Source organism: Leuresthes tenuis, unplaced genomic scaffold (assembly GCF_036924035.1).
Source record: "Leuresthes tenuis unplaced genomic scaffold, fLeuTen1.0.hap1 SCAF_14, whole genome shotgun sequence".
In the NCBI taxonomy this organism is placed as follows: Eukaryota; Metazoa; Chordata; class Actinopteri; order Atheriniformes; family Atherinopsidae; genus Leuresthes; species Leuresthes tenuis.
In genome coordinates this window covers 14,645,160-14,659,034 of record NW_027325368.1, presented here as the reverse complement: position 1 = coordinate 14,659,034, position 13,875 = coordinate 14,645,160, and the positions used below count along the sequence as shown (strand labels likewise).

The 13,875-nt window shown below is 40.8% G+C and overlaps 2 protein-coding genes and 4 non-coding genes across 6 annotated transcripts; 5 read left to right on the top strand and 1 right to left on the bottom strand.

The window, feature by feature from the left end:
* Positions 1–361: 361 nt before the first annotated feature.
* On the top strand, positions 362–433 carry trnap-agg (transfer RNA proline (anticodon AGG)). Its single transcript has one exon. It is a non-coding gene; the product is annotated as a tRNA-Pro (tRNA).
* A 455-nt stretch (positions 434–888) lies between these two features.
* Positions 889–960, bottom strand: trnaw-cca (transfer RNA tryptophan (anticodon CCA)). The gene has a single exon. It is a non-coding gene; the product is annotated as a tRNA-Trp (tRNA).
* Positions 961–1,225: 265 nt separating this feature from the next.
* trnai-aau (transfer RNA isoleucine (anticodon AAU)) lies at positions 1,226–1,299 on the top strand. Its single transcript has one exon. It is a non-coding gene; the product is annotated as a tRNA-Ile (tRNA).
* Positions 1,300–1,625: 326 nt separating this feature from the next.
* Positions 1,626–1,697, top strand: trnag-ucc (transfer RNA glycine (anticodon UCC)). The gene has a single exon. It is a non-coding gene; the product is annotated as a tRNA-Gly (tRNA).
* A 1,741-nt stretch (positions 1,698–3,438) lies between these two features.
* kncn (kinocilin) lies at positions 3,439–7,978 on the top strand. The gene is made up of 5 exons (XM_072362963.1): positions 3,439–3,612; positions 5,285–5,353; positions 5,450–5,521; positions 6,114–6,213; positions 7,945–7,978. The coding sequence occupies exons 1-5, from the start codon at positions 3,465–3,467 to the stop codon at positions 7,976–7,978; spliced, it is 423 nt and encodes a 140-aa protein (XP_072219064.1). The 5' UTR covers positions 3,439–3,464.
* Positions 7,979–9,229: 1,251 nt separating this feature from the next.
* Positions 9,230–12,765, top strand: tmem275a (transmembrane protein 275a). The gene is made up of 2 exons (XM_072364458.1): positions 9,230–9,757; positions 10,684–12,765. The coding sequence occupies exon 2, from the start codon at positions 10,714–10,716 to the stop codon at positions 11,356–11,358; it is 645 nt and encodes a 214-aa protein (XP_072220559.1). The 5' UTR covers positions 9,230–9,757; positions 10,684–10,713; the 3' UTR covers positions 11,359–12,765.
* The last annotated feature ends 1,110 nt before the right edge of the window (positions 12,766–13,875 follow it).

Sequence of the window (13,875 nt, the reverse complement as noted above, 5' to 3'; positions counted from 1 at the left end):
TATACCGATAACTACAACACCTGTTGTGACATTAAAATGATCAAATCTGCAACTCAATTTTAATGGACTACGGATTTTGGTGTGTGATTTTGCTTCAACTGATTAAAGTTCACACTTTTCAAATGGTTAAACAAACCTCTTGAAATACAAATAACGTTCAGTTTATTAACTACAAATATCTTCAGCAAGCTAATAAGATAACAAACTAGAGCTTAGCTAATTTTGCAACATTGTGGAACTACTATAGCTACATGTAGCTCTCATAGCAGAATAATGTTTCTTATATGCAATATTTAGACACGACAAACAGATGTGCAATCTCTATTGATCTTGTCAGTGCTTATGTCAGCGTGGTGCAAGTGGCTCGTTGGTCTAGGGGTATGATTCTCGCTTAGGGTGCGAGAGGTCCCGGGTTCAAATCCCGGACGAGCCCTGTTTTTCTAAATAATTATATCTTAACTGTCTTAAATTTTTCCACTGTGGTAAAAATTGATTCACTACAGAAAGTACTACCCCACTCCAAAACATCCATCTTTTCTCTATACCCGCTAAATCCGTCGGTCGGGTTTCGGGGGGGCTGGAGCCTATCCTCCCAGCGTCATCGGGCGAGAGGCGGGGTACACCATGTACAGGTCACCAACACAGGGCCACACAAAGAGAAACGAGACAAACAACCACACACATCCAAAACATTATATTACATATATCTATATATATCTATTTATATATAGATATATAGATATAGATATATTTAGATAGAATATTTGTACACAAAATATTTTTGATAACCTGGGCTTAAGACTAACATTTTACTTCCCCAGGACAGGTTGTCTTTATTGAAAGAGGGTTTTCTACCACGATAAATAAAAAATATAAAAAGAAACCACTTGACCCCGACGTGATTTGAACACGCAACCTTCTGATCTGGAGTCAGACGCGCTACCGTTGCGCCACGAGGTCTGAAATGTGACGTGGAACACAGGAGATTATGACGGCGTGAAATAATGAAATGTGCGAAAACGTTTTAATAGATTAGATTTGACTCATAAGGACCTCCAGTGTCTCTTCGTGTTACAGTAGAGCTGTGTAAAGAAGCCTCTTCTGTCTAAGCAGCATAGCATATTGTACTCTCCACAAAACTTTTATTATTAGCTGAGAAATATTCATAATTGTGGCGATAAATATTGCATTTGGAAAAAATCTCTTCTTTTTCTATTTCAACATAGGCCGGTTAGCTCAGTTGGTTAGAGCGTGGTGCTAATAACGCCAAGGTCGCGGGTTCGATCCCCGTACGGGCCACACAAGTTTTAAGCACCCATTTTGTTTTCTCTTCATCTAAGCAAAATAGAAGCAATTATACTGAAGTGAACCTAGTATGTGAACATTTTGTGCCACATAAGAAAAAAAGAAATATAATATCATGGGATCAAATAAGGGTGAGAAAAACTTAAATCTGTGGGAATATTTTGTGCATGTGTAAAATTAAATCCGATGAACATGCACAAAACTTTTTTACGCATGCACAAATTGATTTTACATACTTTTACAAGTCCAAAATGCCTCTGATCAACAACCATGTAGTCTGAATGTAGTTTCACATTTTCTGATTGTGCACTGTGTCGTGAGCGTTGGTGGTATAGTGGTTAGCATAGCTGCCTTCCAAGCAGTTGACCCGGGTTCGATTCCCGGCCAACGCAATTCTTTTGTGTTTTAAATTTTTTGTGATGGTCTGAACTATAATTTCACGGGAAAAAAGTGTATACTGGACGATGTGATAATCACTTGGGCGTGTACTTCAATATATGTCATTCAAGGAAGTATTTGTGTCTATAAAAGTGAACAGTAACTAGTTTGCATTAATTTGTATTAAGGTGTTGAACACAATGTCTTGCTTATAAATGTTTGTTATTATCTCCAAGCTACACTAGCAAGGTATATTTGTATAATAAACTAACTTTCATGGTTACATGAGCTCAGCCTCCCACACTTGGTAGCATGAGGGGAAGCTGTGATAGAGGCCAGCCACCGATTTGTGTATCATACGTTAGTACCACAGAAACGGTCTCAGCAAATAATAAGACTGCAAATTTCTTTTCTGTCACAAAGATGTTCCTTGTACATTTTTCCACCACACTCATAAAGTTTACTTTAGCCCAATATGAGATGTGATAATAGCCCTTCATTCTAATAACTATTACAGTAACAACAAAAATTTATCGGGAGCTGTACTGGAGGCACTTTAATTCTGAACTATCTTCAGAAATGTGAATCATCTAATGTTGATGAATGATAAATTCCATAAGGATGGTCATTTATGTAGGATGAAAAATGTTGGGTGTACTATTAGATTGCTAATTATTTATTTATATTATTATTTAAACTATTTTGTTGGCAGAGCTGCATGGAGACTTACAAAGCTTGTCAGTTGTATTGGAAAAGCAGAATTTATTCTAAAGGAAAATGTAACTGTGACTACCTCTTTTGGCTGACTGTATTTTATTTGCAAATGTGAATGACAATTGACAAGGAGCTACAAGTTAGCTTAATTTAAAAGGGTCACAAACCATAAAGCTTGTCATAAGATAATCAGTACTCGCTCTCTTGGTAACGCGTGCCATACAAGTGACATTGTTTAATAATGAATGCAGGCGTGGCTCTGGAGAAAGATAGAAACATTTTATTTTTCAAGAAAGAAATGTGTCTCTGTTTCTCCTCCACCCAATACTGTAAAATAATTTGTTACCCTATTCACTGGTGTTAATCCTCCTTACCCTCATTTTCACTCCGTTGCCATGGATATGCTATTCCTATGGCAACTGCATGACTTTGTTGATGGCCTCAGGCTCCCATCATTGAACCTTTCATTACACATTCCCTTCAAGCTCACAGACAAATCACACAAGCTGCTTGCAGTCTTTCTCTGTCTCTCTAATCATGGCGGGGTTTTTTTTCTCTTTTTTTCTCTCTCTTGTGTCTCTATGGTGCTCTTAATGCATTGAATATATCATCACAGCCACACGATGATATTTCTTTTCTAAATTACACTCCAGGCACCCACTATGTGAATCATGACACATGATGCCAGTGCATGTAGGTAGAGGATTGTGATAAGATTTGTCGCATGAGTCTCAGTCATACAAGTCAGCGCTCCAAGTTTTCTAATCTTCGGTGGCAATGGAAACCAGAGCTCCACTTTAAAGATGCATGAGACGTCTTGAGAAGCAGAGCATTGAGATGGAGGCGCTTCCAGAGAAAGTGTTACTGTGTCAGAGAGAGTGAAAGACAGGGAGGGGGTGAGGTTTGGGCAGATGACAGTGAGGTTGCCAGTAATGTTGCCTCTGAGGGCCAAAGCTGAAGCAGAGTACAGTGTAAGGGATAATAACTGCATGTGTGTGTACGTGTGTCTGTGTGTGTGTGTGTGAGTGAGTGAGTGAGTCTGGCAGGTGGGGCCCTCCACCTGCTGAATGAACCCTGTCAGCGTTGGGGAGTATCATGGGCTACGGGTGGGGTCGGCCCTTCTCAGCATCGTGGCCGGCTGCATCATCATTGGTGTGTCCAGGGAATGCGATGCTGATGCTGTCGGAGGAATCTTCTTAGGAGCCGGAGGTCTCGGTGAGTGTCAGTGAAATTTTTCGGAACCGCCCACTCATGGATTAAAGGGAAATAACTTGTGGTTGGTTTTGAGCTTCCAAATTCCAAATTTTCCTGATTACTAAAAAAGTATATATCGTTGAAAGATTTGTTAGTGTAGCTGTAATAGTGGATTCATATGTTCCATATGTTCCAGTTTTGGGTCCCTGGATATCCCTGGCTTTTGGAAGCAGTGTTTAATCTGCTAAATTCTGTGCGAGATGTCCGCTTTTTCAGCAGCCCACTACAGACAGCGTTGCTTTTTGGTGTCACATACAGCTTTAAAGCATTACTCACAGGAAAGATTCGTACGAGTATAACTCACTGTATAACCAGATCAAATCTCTCAGGTCATCAGATTCAGGTCTTTTAGTTGCTCCCACAATTAAATCCACAACTGCTAAGACTACTTTTAGCGGTCCAGATCTCTGAAACAAACGACCCTCTAACCTGAGGTCCCTGGTGTCTACATTCAAAACTTAACTCAAAATGTTCCTGCCCTCACAAGCCTACAATGTTAGTGAATACGTGAAGGTGCACTGCATTTTTCTGTGTAATTTTGCCATATGTGTGTTCATTGCCATGTAAATGTGCTCTCTGAAGCCCAGGCATCACTCGAAACCTTTGCACTGCAAAGATATGCACAAAAAATGACTGAAAAAGGAGTGAGTGCCATATGTTTTGATGAGTGCACACTATTTGGCAGGTGAACTGATGAATGTTTATCAAAAAGAAATGTCTAGATCTGTGGCCTGTGACATTTTCCATCCTGCCTTCATCTGATACAACAGTGTAACCAGAACCAGCTGATAGCAAGAGGAGCTGCGTTGCCAAGATAAAGGCTCTTCTTAACTGGTTTCCTCGAGAGCGCAAAGGGCAGCGTTTTTGATCTGTGAAAGACAGCATCAGCAGGCATACATAGTTAATGTGAAATACATTCTCACTGATGATTTGATCAGCGTTCAATAATTAATTTCTCCTCCCAACGTGCACATAAATTTGCAGATCAAAACTCAGCGTGACAGAGACTTTCACTCTGGTAGCATTTGTGCGGCTGAGCAGCATCTAATTATGTGTTTTGGGGGCTTGTGTGGCATGCCGCCTCCAACACACAGGCTGACTAATGAGTATGAACAGAGAGTTCTCGGCAGATTGTTTTCACTCCTTCTGCAGTTTCACGACATTTTAAGCACAGACATGCATCACAGCCACCCTCAGGAGCTGCCAAGCTGTAACGCCAGCTCTTCAGACTTATAAGGGAAATCAATAACCGCACTGAATTGGAGCGCAGGGCCGCTGAAAGGCTCACAAGCCCTACAGTTCAATATTACTTTGTACTTTGATTAGAACGAGAAGAAACATCACATGCGCACATCTGGTACACTGAACATATTCTGAAGGCTTGGATTACAGTTTGGGATTTGACATTTCATCAAGCAATCTTATTGCTCATCAGTGTGTCAAAGATAAAGTGTGCCGAAGGAGTGCATGGGGGGCCTCTACAATTAGGAGCTTTTTCTATCTTCTGGTGTGGCTCACGGGTGTTGAAAGCATTAAAACTTTATTTCTTAAGAAAAAACAAAAACTTCAATAAGCGTGTTATCAAGTACTTTCACACCATTGATTAAAATGATTTACACTCTATGCTTTCCAGGCCTGCTCATATCAATCTATCCCTTTATAAAAGCCTGGCTGAACATCAACCACATCCTTCCATCCTTTGGTAAGTTGCTCAATGTCATACATAGGTTTGCTCACCACATTAATAAAGGGCTCCATTATTCTAGCCAAGAAACAATCTGCCTTTTTATCGTCTCAGGAAACTTCAGAGTGCACCCCACAGCAGCTAATCCTGCTTCTGAGCAACCAGCTGAGACACTAAGACGAGAGGGTGAGTGGAAATAATGCCCCAGAAGAGTGGCAGATAACATTTGAAGGTTCTCAGCACGGATTCATCAAGTCCCTTCATTTCTGATTAAAAAATAAAAATATCTGACACCTATAGTTACACTGGAGAGCAAGTAGTCAACTCCTGTAAGTGACAGTGTGTGAGTTCTTAATCACTGTTTTAATATTTCATAGGTCTTAACCCCACCACCACACTAAATTGAAAAATAACTTGCCTCTCCAAATTGTATATTCTAAAAACATCCTCTCTCCCTTGTTCTGAAGTCTCCTGTCCAGAAGAAAGTAACAATGGGCTTTTTTTGGCAAATAATGTCGTACTGAATAAAAGTAAAAACTGCAGTTTGTTGTGTAATATGTGTAGAGAATAGCAAATATTTGTTGAGTAATAATGTGTCTCTGGATTCAGAGACTTCACAACATGGCTGTGATAACAGATGATCATAATGTGTGAGATTTTATTTTCTCGGCCACAGTTCATGGTGCAAAACACTTCTGAGACATAAAGGCCAGTGAAACATGTAGGGTCAAACTTAGTGTTGTAGCCTGTGCTATATGTGCTCTTGTGATCTCTCCAGGGACTCAAATCCAGAGTCAAATCCAACTGGAACGTTCTAAGAGTCGTTTGGGAACCTTTGTGGAAGGCGGACCAATGGCTGAACCCAGCCCAGATGAAGGGTATGAACCCACCACTGTCTATATTCTGTGATTCATGTTCATGTACAATTAATGTGATTTCGCTGTTTGTTCTCATTTTATCACAGTAGAAAAGTGGATGTGATATCGTGACCAAAAATGTATTCGTTTTTTGTATGTACAGATATACATGGCCATATAAAAGTACATATATATGCATACAAACACATACTGTAAACAGGGGTACAGAACACAATCACCCATAAAAGAACAAAGCCTCCTTTAAGACTTAATCTTTATCTTTTCTCGGAGATGTAATTTTTTCCCTTTGGGAATGAACAATTACCAAATTGATCCAGTGGAGAGGAGAGCTTTAATCTGTCTTCCCGAGGTAATTGATACAAAATGAATTGAAAATTATAGTTTATGGGTAGAGATGTTTGATGAGAACAGGTCACCAAGTAAAAGCTCTTAACAGAGCACACGGGAGCTCTGAAGCCCAAGCAACCTCTGACAGCTGCATCATAAATTCGGATTAATAGTGCTACATGTTCAGGCAGAGCCATAGAATGAAGAAGGATGTATTTGTCGTGTCAGAAGGACAGTAGTTGTACAACTATTGTAGTAATATTGTGAAGTTTGTTTACCACTAACATTATAATGATTTTTCTCAGTATACAGTTATTGATCTAGCTTTTCACATCAAAAGTATGAATTTGTGACAATAAATTTTTTCTGTCCTTAGGGATGTACAGCTCCAATTCCAAGAAAAGCAGACACTTAAATGAAGATAAAATGCAGATAAAAACTCAATGTAATGTTTTGAAAATCTCATAAACCAATATGTTATTCACAATAGAACATAGACTACAAGTAAAATACTGAAAGTCCCACATTTAATGATTTTAGGACTTGACTCGCAATTTCAATATCAAATACTTCAACATCTCCCTCATTTGCAACTGCATAGACAGCTGGCAGGCTGCTAATCTCTCTTTTAGGCTCAATCTTATTGCGAGTCATGAGTTGAACCGGGTCAAGTTGTTAAAACTTACAGAACAAGATGGCCGCTGGCTGGTTGATAATTCACGTTCTTCTGTCACATATCGGCTCTATTCCTTTGTGTTTTTTGCCGAGGTTTTTAGCAGCTCATATTAAGAACTGTTGCTAATATTGGCACTATTTCACCGGATCTTGTTTTTAATAGGCTGTTACCTGTGCTATGCTTATGATGGATTCAACAACAAATGATAAAAAGATCTATATGCAATTGAAATAAGTCTCTTTAATGGAAGACATGTATTTCTTCTAACAGTTTAGTCTCTAGAGTGGCATACCCGTTTGTACTGTTGACTAACCAAGACAGGTGGGCATCACATTTATCATTATTGGGATTTTTCTTATTTTTGAAAGTTGAAGACTTGTTTATCATGGCAAAAGTGTCGGTAAAAAAACACACAAAATAACCTAACATAAGAAGAAATCATTTTAAGGGGACACGTAGGAAAAGCTGTTTCTATGGTAACGTATACTCCATAACTCTCTGAAAATCAATGAGACTTACTTCACAGACTGCATGACTTATGGACAATGAAGCAAAACATGTAGTCACAAAATCAAGGAAAACATGTTGAACAGTTCTTCAGACAAGTTTTCTTCTGAATTTGAGTTATTCTTCCTGTTTGGTTTTAGCTGAGCTTTTCCAGCTCTGTCACATGCTGACACGCTCAAAACACCCTTATCTTGTGTGACTCACGCACTGGTCTGTTGCAGGACTTGCCAGATGTCTTATCGAGACGGAAACTGAAGCAGTCTGATCAAGACCTGCCGTGACGTCATCGTGTGACATGCCTGACCAAACCTTTTTTTTCCCCTGTACAAATTGTTCTTTGATCGAAACTGTGGTTGAGATCGCCTCATCGTATCTACATCACGCAGTCTAATAAACCTATGAAGATTCAATTCTGTTTATTGTTGGACTTTTGCCTTCCCTCCTCACACTGATTGAAGCACAATAAGCCCAATTATCCAACTTGTGTGCAGCTCATCTCACAGTAACCAAATTAAGGCGTTATCATGTGATGATGGGATGCTGATATCATTCAGCCCGAGTTCACTTGCTTGAGCAAAGCAAATGCGTGCCTGTGTGCACGCAAACAGCCACATTTTTTGCATGCACACGGTGACCTGCACCCCACCGTGATACATAATACACTGATATTCAGGGCAGCACAGGGAAGGCGGCTGCTGCATGGGAAGCAGCGAGGCTGTGGCCTGACTAAAAGACGAACATGCTGTGAGGCTAAATAATGCCGAGCTGTGTTTATAACACCACTCACCACAACCCCTCTGTGTCAATGAATTTAAATCACAGATGGGCCCATGAGGAACGCCCAACCGTACGTCATTCGGGGTGTGTAAAGGCAATCAATACTGCATGTTTTCATGAAAGACATAACATGCATAGTCATAAGGTTGACCATTTTCAGCCAGGTGAAAATCATCCTGCTACATCCAATGCTTATTTAGTTAAAAAAAAAAATAAAAAAAAGGTATTCCAGTCAATCAGGGTTCATTATAAACTTATTCTCTCAAGTTATATTAGTTGTCTTTTAATTGCTCATCAGCACAAGGAAGACAAGGCCAACAATCTTTATTGGAATACCCTTTTATAAAGTGGTCTATACTATTTGAATGTTTATCTGAAAACAGGGCAAAGACAGTGATTGGGAATTTGTTGCCTTAGTGGACCGAATCCAGTAGGTCAGAAGAGGCAGTCGGTCAGTGTAGCTTAAACCGTGCCCCATGCCTGCCCAAGCACGTTAATTCAAGTCTGGGTGCTCCCACTGAATCTGGGTCTTCATACACGCCCCAAACCCTGACCTAATATGGCAAACCTTACCGGACCAGAGGTCTAAACCACGTATAGGCTAATTACAAACAGCTGAGAGAAAGCAACAGTCTTCACCTTCATCACCACCTCAACACCCCCTTGCGCACTCTCTCTCATGCACACGGACACACGCAAACGCACTGAGCTGCACGGTGGTGATGGATGGTTCGGTGAAGAGGAGGCGAGAGTCGCATCCAGCGGTCCTCAGAGGACGGAGTGCACTCTGCGCCGCACATCAGATATGAAACACTAAAACATGACGACTTCACACCGCCTGCTGGTGATATGTGTCGGATACACCAGCTGCTTTCCACCGTTTCTGTTGCAGGGGTGACCTGTCAGGTACAACAGGCTCTCATCAGGGGTACATCAGGAGCAGCGCTTTGTGCGTCTTCTTGTCAACTCAGAGGAAATCCCGTCTCACCTAAGTGATCTTCTCTCTCCTGTTGGATTTTTTTTTTTATCCCACACCAGTCGGCTCGCCTTGTGTTGTGTTTTCTGAGCCACTGAATTAATTTCGTCCATGACTTGTGCCCTCAGCACTGAAAAGGCTACGAAAGCCGTAAAATCTTCGTCTGGTGTTTACGCAGCCTTTCAACCTGTCAGTAATTACACCGCGCAACTAAAGCTGGAGCCGCTGTGAAAATCGACAGATTAAGTAATGAAAAGACCTTCAACATGTCGACCTAGAGGGTAAGATGTTATTCTAATTTAAATTTGTATTTTTCACGGTTTAATTCACTAGAAATGTAACATCAGTGCAGTGGACGTGTATTCACAGGCAAAGCCTCATTTCACTTTGTTTGTTATGGTCTGTTTCCATATAGATTTACTGACAGTCACACAAAAAAACCGTGTCCGTCTCATATCCCAGTTCTGCATCTCAGCTGCACTAGGCTGAGTGGATACTGGAACGATAAAGATGAACTGATTGCATTTTAGCACTCAGATCTTCTAATGGCCTGTCTGGCCTGAATCAGCCTCTACAAGGAGACTGAACACATTTAACTTCGCAGAACAGGAGAAAATAACAAAGTGATGATCAGACACGCTCAATTATTAAGCGTCACTGGGGACTTTTTTAAAATGACAGTTACACTGTTTATATAACACTGTAAGGCTTAGTTTTCATTAAAGACTGATATCCTAATAGATAGTGCTACTATTATTTCTGTCTACTTGCAGCTTTTTGTTTTGCCATTGTCTACCTGCTTTAAATCATAAGTCCTGCATTTCTACATACTATTAAACTGGATTTCAATCGAGAAAAAAGTGTTGATTTGCACAGGCCATTTACCAGAATGTGTAATTCACCACTGTACTAAGTGACACTCGTTTGAACTGTTGCAATCACGTTCAGTAAACGGGGGCCACTGCTCTGCGCTTCTTTCTCACCAATAATGATTGTATATGTCAGTTTTCAGCCTCTCCTGGTATTTGTAATTTCAAGGAGTAGCAGTGCAGTGATGAATGATCAGAGTTCAGTGATGGATTGCTCTGAGGAAACAGGCTGCTTTGCGCTCACACTACACTAGATAGCTGATCAGTTCTTGTGCTGAGAGGAAGAGCAGTGTATTAAATGCACGGGTTTATTTTCTCTCATTCTGTGTCTGAAAAAGCTAGAAGAAAAAGGGCCTGGAGTTGAAGCCATGGTCATTACTGACATAAACAGCGGCACCTCTGTGTCTACAAAGGAGGCCCAGAAGAAGAAGAAATCTCGCCCTCATGGCCTGCCCTCTCCCGCGCTCTGCTGTGCCTGTGGCCTATGCATCATGCTGGTGGGACTCAACATCACCTTGGTGGAAGCGTTCGCCTTCAGCACACTGGTGCCTTCTGCTAACCCCCGGATCATCATTGGGCCTATCCTGCTGCTGGTGGCCTTCTCATTTTTCGGGGCCTGTTGTGTGTGCAGCCGTCTCCCCCCTCCGAACAGCTCACGGTCTAAGGTGGGTGGCAGGGGCATGGGATTGATGGGGCAGGGCGGTCTGGCCGGTGGGGCAGCATTTGAAATAGAGACGAGCGAGCACACGCTGCAGGACACTACAGCTGTGCAGCTGAGTCCCACATCCTCCCTTGAATCATCTAGGGCCTCCAGCCCAGTAATAGAGGTTCCTGATGCAGCCCTGCCAGGAACTTGCAAGATTTTCACCATGGAGACCGACGGTCCTTCTTGTGTTTCTGCCACTGCAGTCTACTCGGTCTCGGCAGCAGCGGATGGGGAGGTGAGACTTAACCTGCCACGTGAAGAAGTGTCACCTAGCAGGGCAGAAGCTCTTCCAAAGCCAGAGTTCTAGTTTGTAAATATCCTTTTGAGTCGAGGCCTCGCCGGGAGTGATTGTGTTTTCTTGTTTACCTAGTGCCATATGTCTGGTTGTGAAAACAGTTTTCAATATGGATTTCATTTTACTATTGCTGTGCAACAAGTTCCTAGCATGCAATGTTCATAAAACATACAAGTATTTTTGGATCATAGGTTTTGAAATTGAAGTTCCTACCTCTCTTGTGCAGTTCCCTTAAAGATGTGTGAAGTTTGAACATAGGGCATTATAAACAATTTTATGTAGAAATCAAAGTGTCCTAAGCCATAGGCATTTGTTTTTTCTCTGTTGTTGTGGTTAGTTGTAACTATCAGGGGGAGATTTCAGAGGGCTCTATTGAAAATTTAGATAATTGATTTATTCTGAAAACATTACATGTGAAAGGTCAGCAGTAGATCTTGACAAGTGACATTTGGAATTTTGTGTGCCATGCTCCGTGCTGATCTTGTTTTGGGGGCATGAGATTTTATAGGTCACAGGGGTCCCAGAGCCATATTCTCTCACCAGAGATTAAATTCTTGGCCCAAGTATGTGATGGCACAAAGCTGAAGCCAGTACTTCTGTTGTAAATGTAAATGTAAAAGTGTGCCACGTTGGATTTTGATGCATAATTATTGTAATTTGATGTAGCTTCTGTCATCACGCCAATAATAACACTGTGAAAATGATGTTCCTCTCCATGGCCTCAACAGCTTCTGGCCATGTACAAAGGTAGCTACAGCTAAAATTTTCATGCTCATTATAGCTTTTTCCTACAAAATGTAATGGAATTTAGGCCATGAGGACCCTTAAGTCATGTCGAATTTAAAGTCATTTTTGAATTGAAAGTGGGGCTTTGGGGACAGAACATGTTTTACAAATGTGAACACATTAATTTCACTCAGCTGCATCTTGTATTTACCACACTGGGAAGCCAAGAAATTTAACAGTTTAAATATTCAGATTAAAAATAAAAAAAAAAGAATCTGCTCCCCATCACTGTGATGTATTTTTGCCAGTCATACGCCTGACTGGTCACAGGAGACCTGTTTCAAACCTAATCTCCTTTCAAAGGATAGTTGCCTTAGACTGAAATATCAGGATCAATCTAATGAGGGCTATGTAACGGTGCACAACAGCAGAGTGTTATCAATGCATGCAAATGGCTTAAATGTAAATCTAAAAAAAATATTTGGCGTAGAAGAAGCACCTTTAAACAGACACACACGTTTCCTTATACGCTGAAATTATTTCTGACAGTTTCCTCTCAAAGTACAGGTCCTTGCCAAGTGAAGGTGCTGAGCCTAATTTTGCATGCCCAAATATAATGAAATGCAAACACTCTGTTGTGAACTGTTGGTGTTATCTGTGTGTATTAATTTGTGTAGCACTCAAGCGGAATCTTATAAAAGAAAATGTGAAGTATTAAATATTTTTGTGAAGATTCTAATTTAAAATAGCCATCCCTAATGTGAATCCTTCAAAAGACATCAATAAAAAAAGCTCTTTCTGCAAAACATGAGGTTGGTGGTTATGTATGTGTATGTGCGTAAATACATCCACGTATATTTACTTGGATCTGTACAGAGTTGTTAACAACAAGACTCGAAGCATAAAATGGTGCAAACAGAGCTGATTCTCACCTGTCTTTACACCAAGAAAAATGGCTTCTTGACCAACTAACGATTACTGTCACTGTTGATTAATGTAGTTTTCCTGAATAGATGTTTTGTTTGAGCATCAAATCATAGAAAATCATGTCAACCACACTTTCACTGTGGCCAAAGTGAAGCTTGTTATGTCCCATCAGCACTTCTAATCGCCTGTCAAGGTCTCAGTAAACAAACAGGGAAAGGCAAGTTATATGAACAAATCAACTGGATTTGTTAATCCGTCAAATCAGTTAATCTTCTTATTGTTTCAGCTCAGCTCATGACACCTCTGGTGTAAGAATCTGAGGCAGGCTGAGGCTGAAAATCTGTGGGGAGGACAAGAAAATGTAGCTTTTCTTTTAACACATGATGTCAAGATGGCCTTGAGCAAAGAGTTCCAATTCCTCCTCAATTTGGCTCCACTATTGAAGGATTGTTTTTGTGTGAAGGCAAACGGTGGCCACTGGGGGGCGCTACATACCTGTCTTTAAATTTGAATGAAGTTGTGTAACACGCGGCTGTCATTTCACAACTTACAGAGAGATGTCAGTAAATCATAACAAGTGTTGAGGCTGTTGCTGTGCTGTGGGAGATAGCGTGACTGATGTAATGACACTGCAAAGTGCATATTGATTATTTTTCCTGAGAAGAATCATTACACATTGCCTTTTTAACGGTACAGGGATGCTTGGAGACGCTTATAAGGAAAAGCTGCCGCTAAGCGTCACCATGATGTCATCAATAGGATTTCTTTTTCATTGTCTATAAACAAGACAGTTTTTTGCAGTCTCAGCTGAAAGTACTGATGATGCTACATTATCATTTGGAGCGTCACTGGTGTTGATAAACCTCTCTTGTGCAA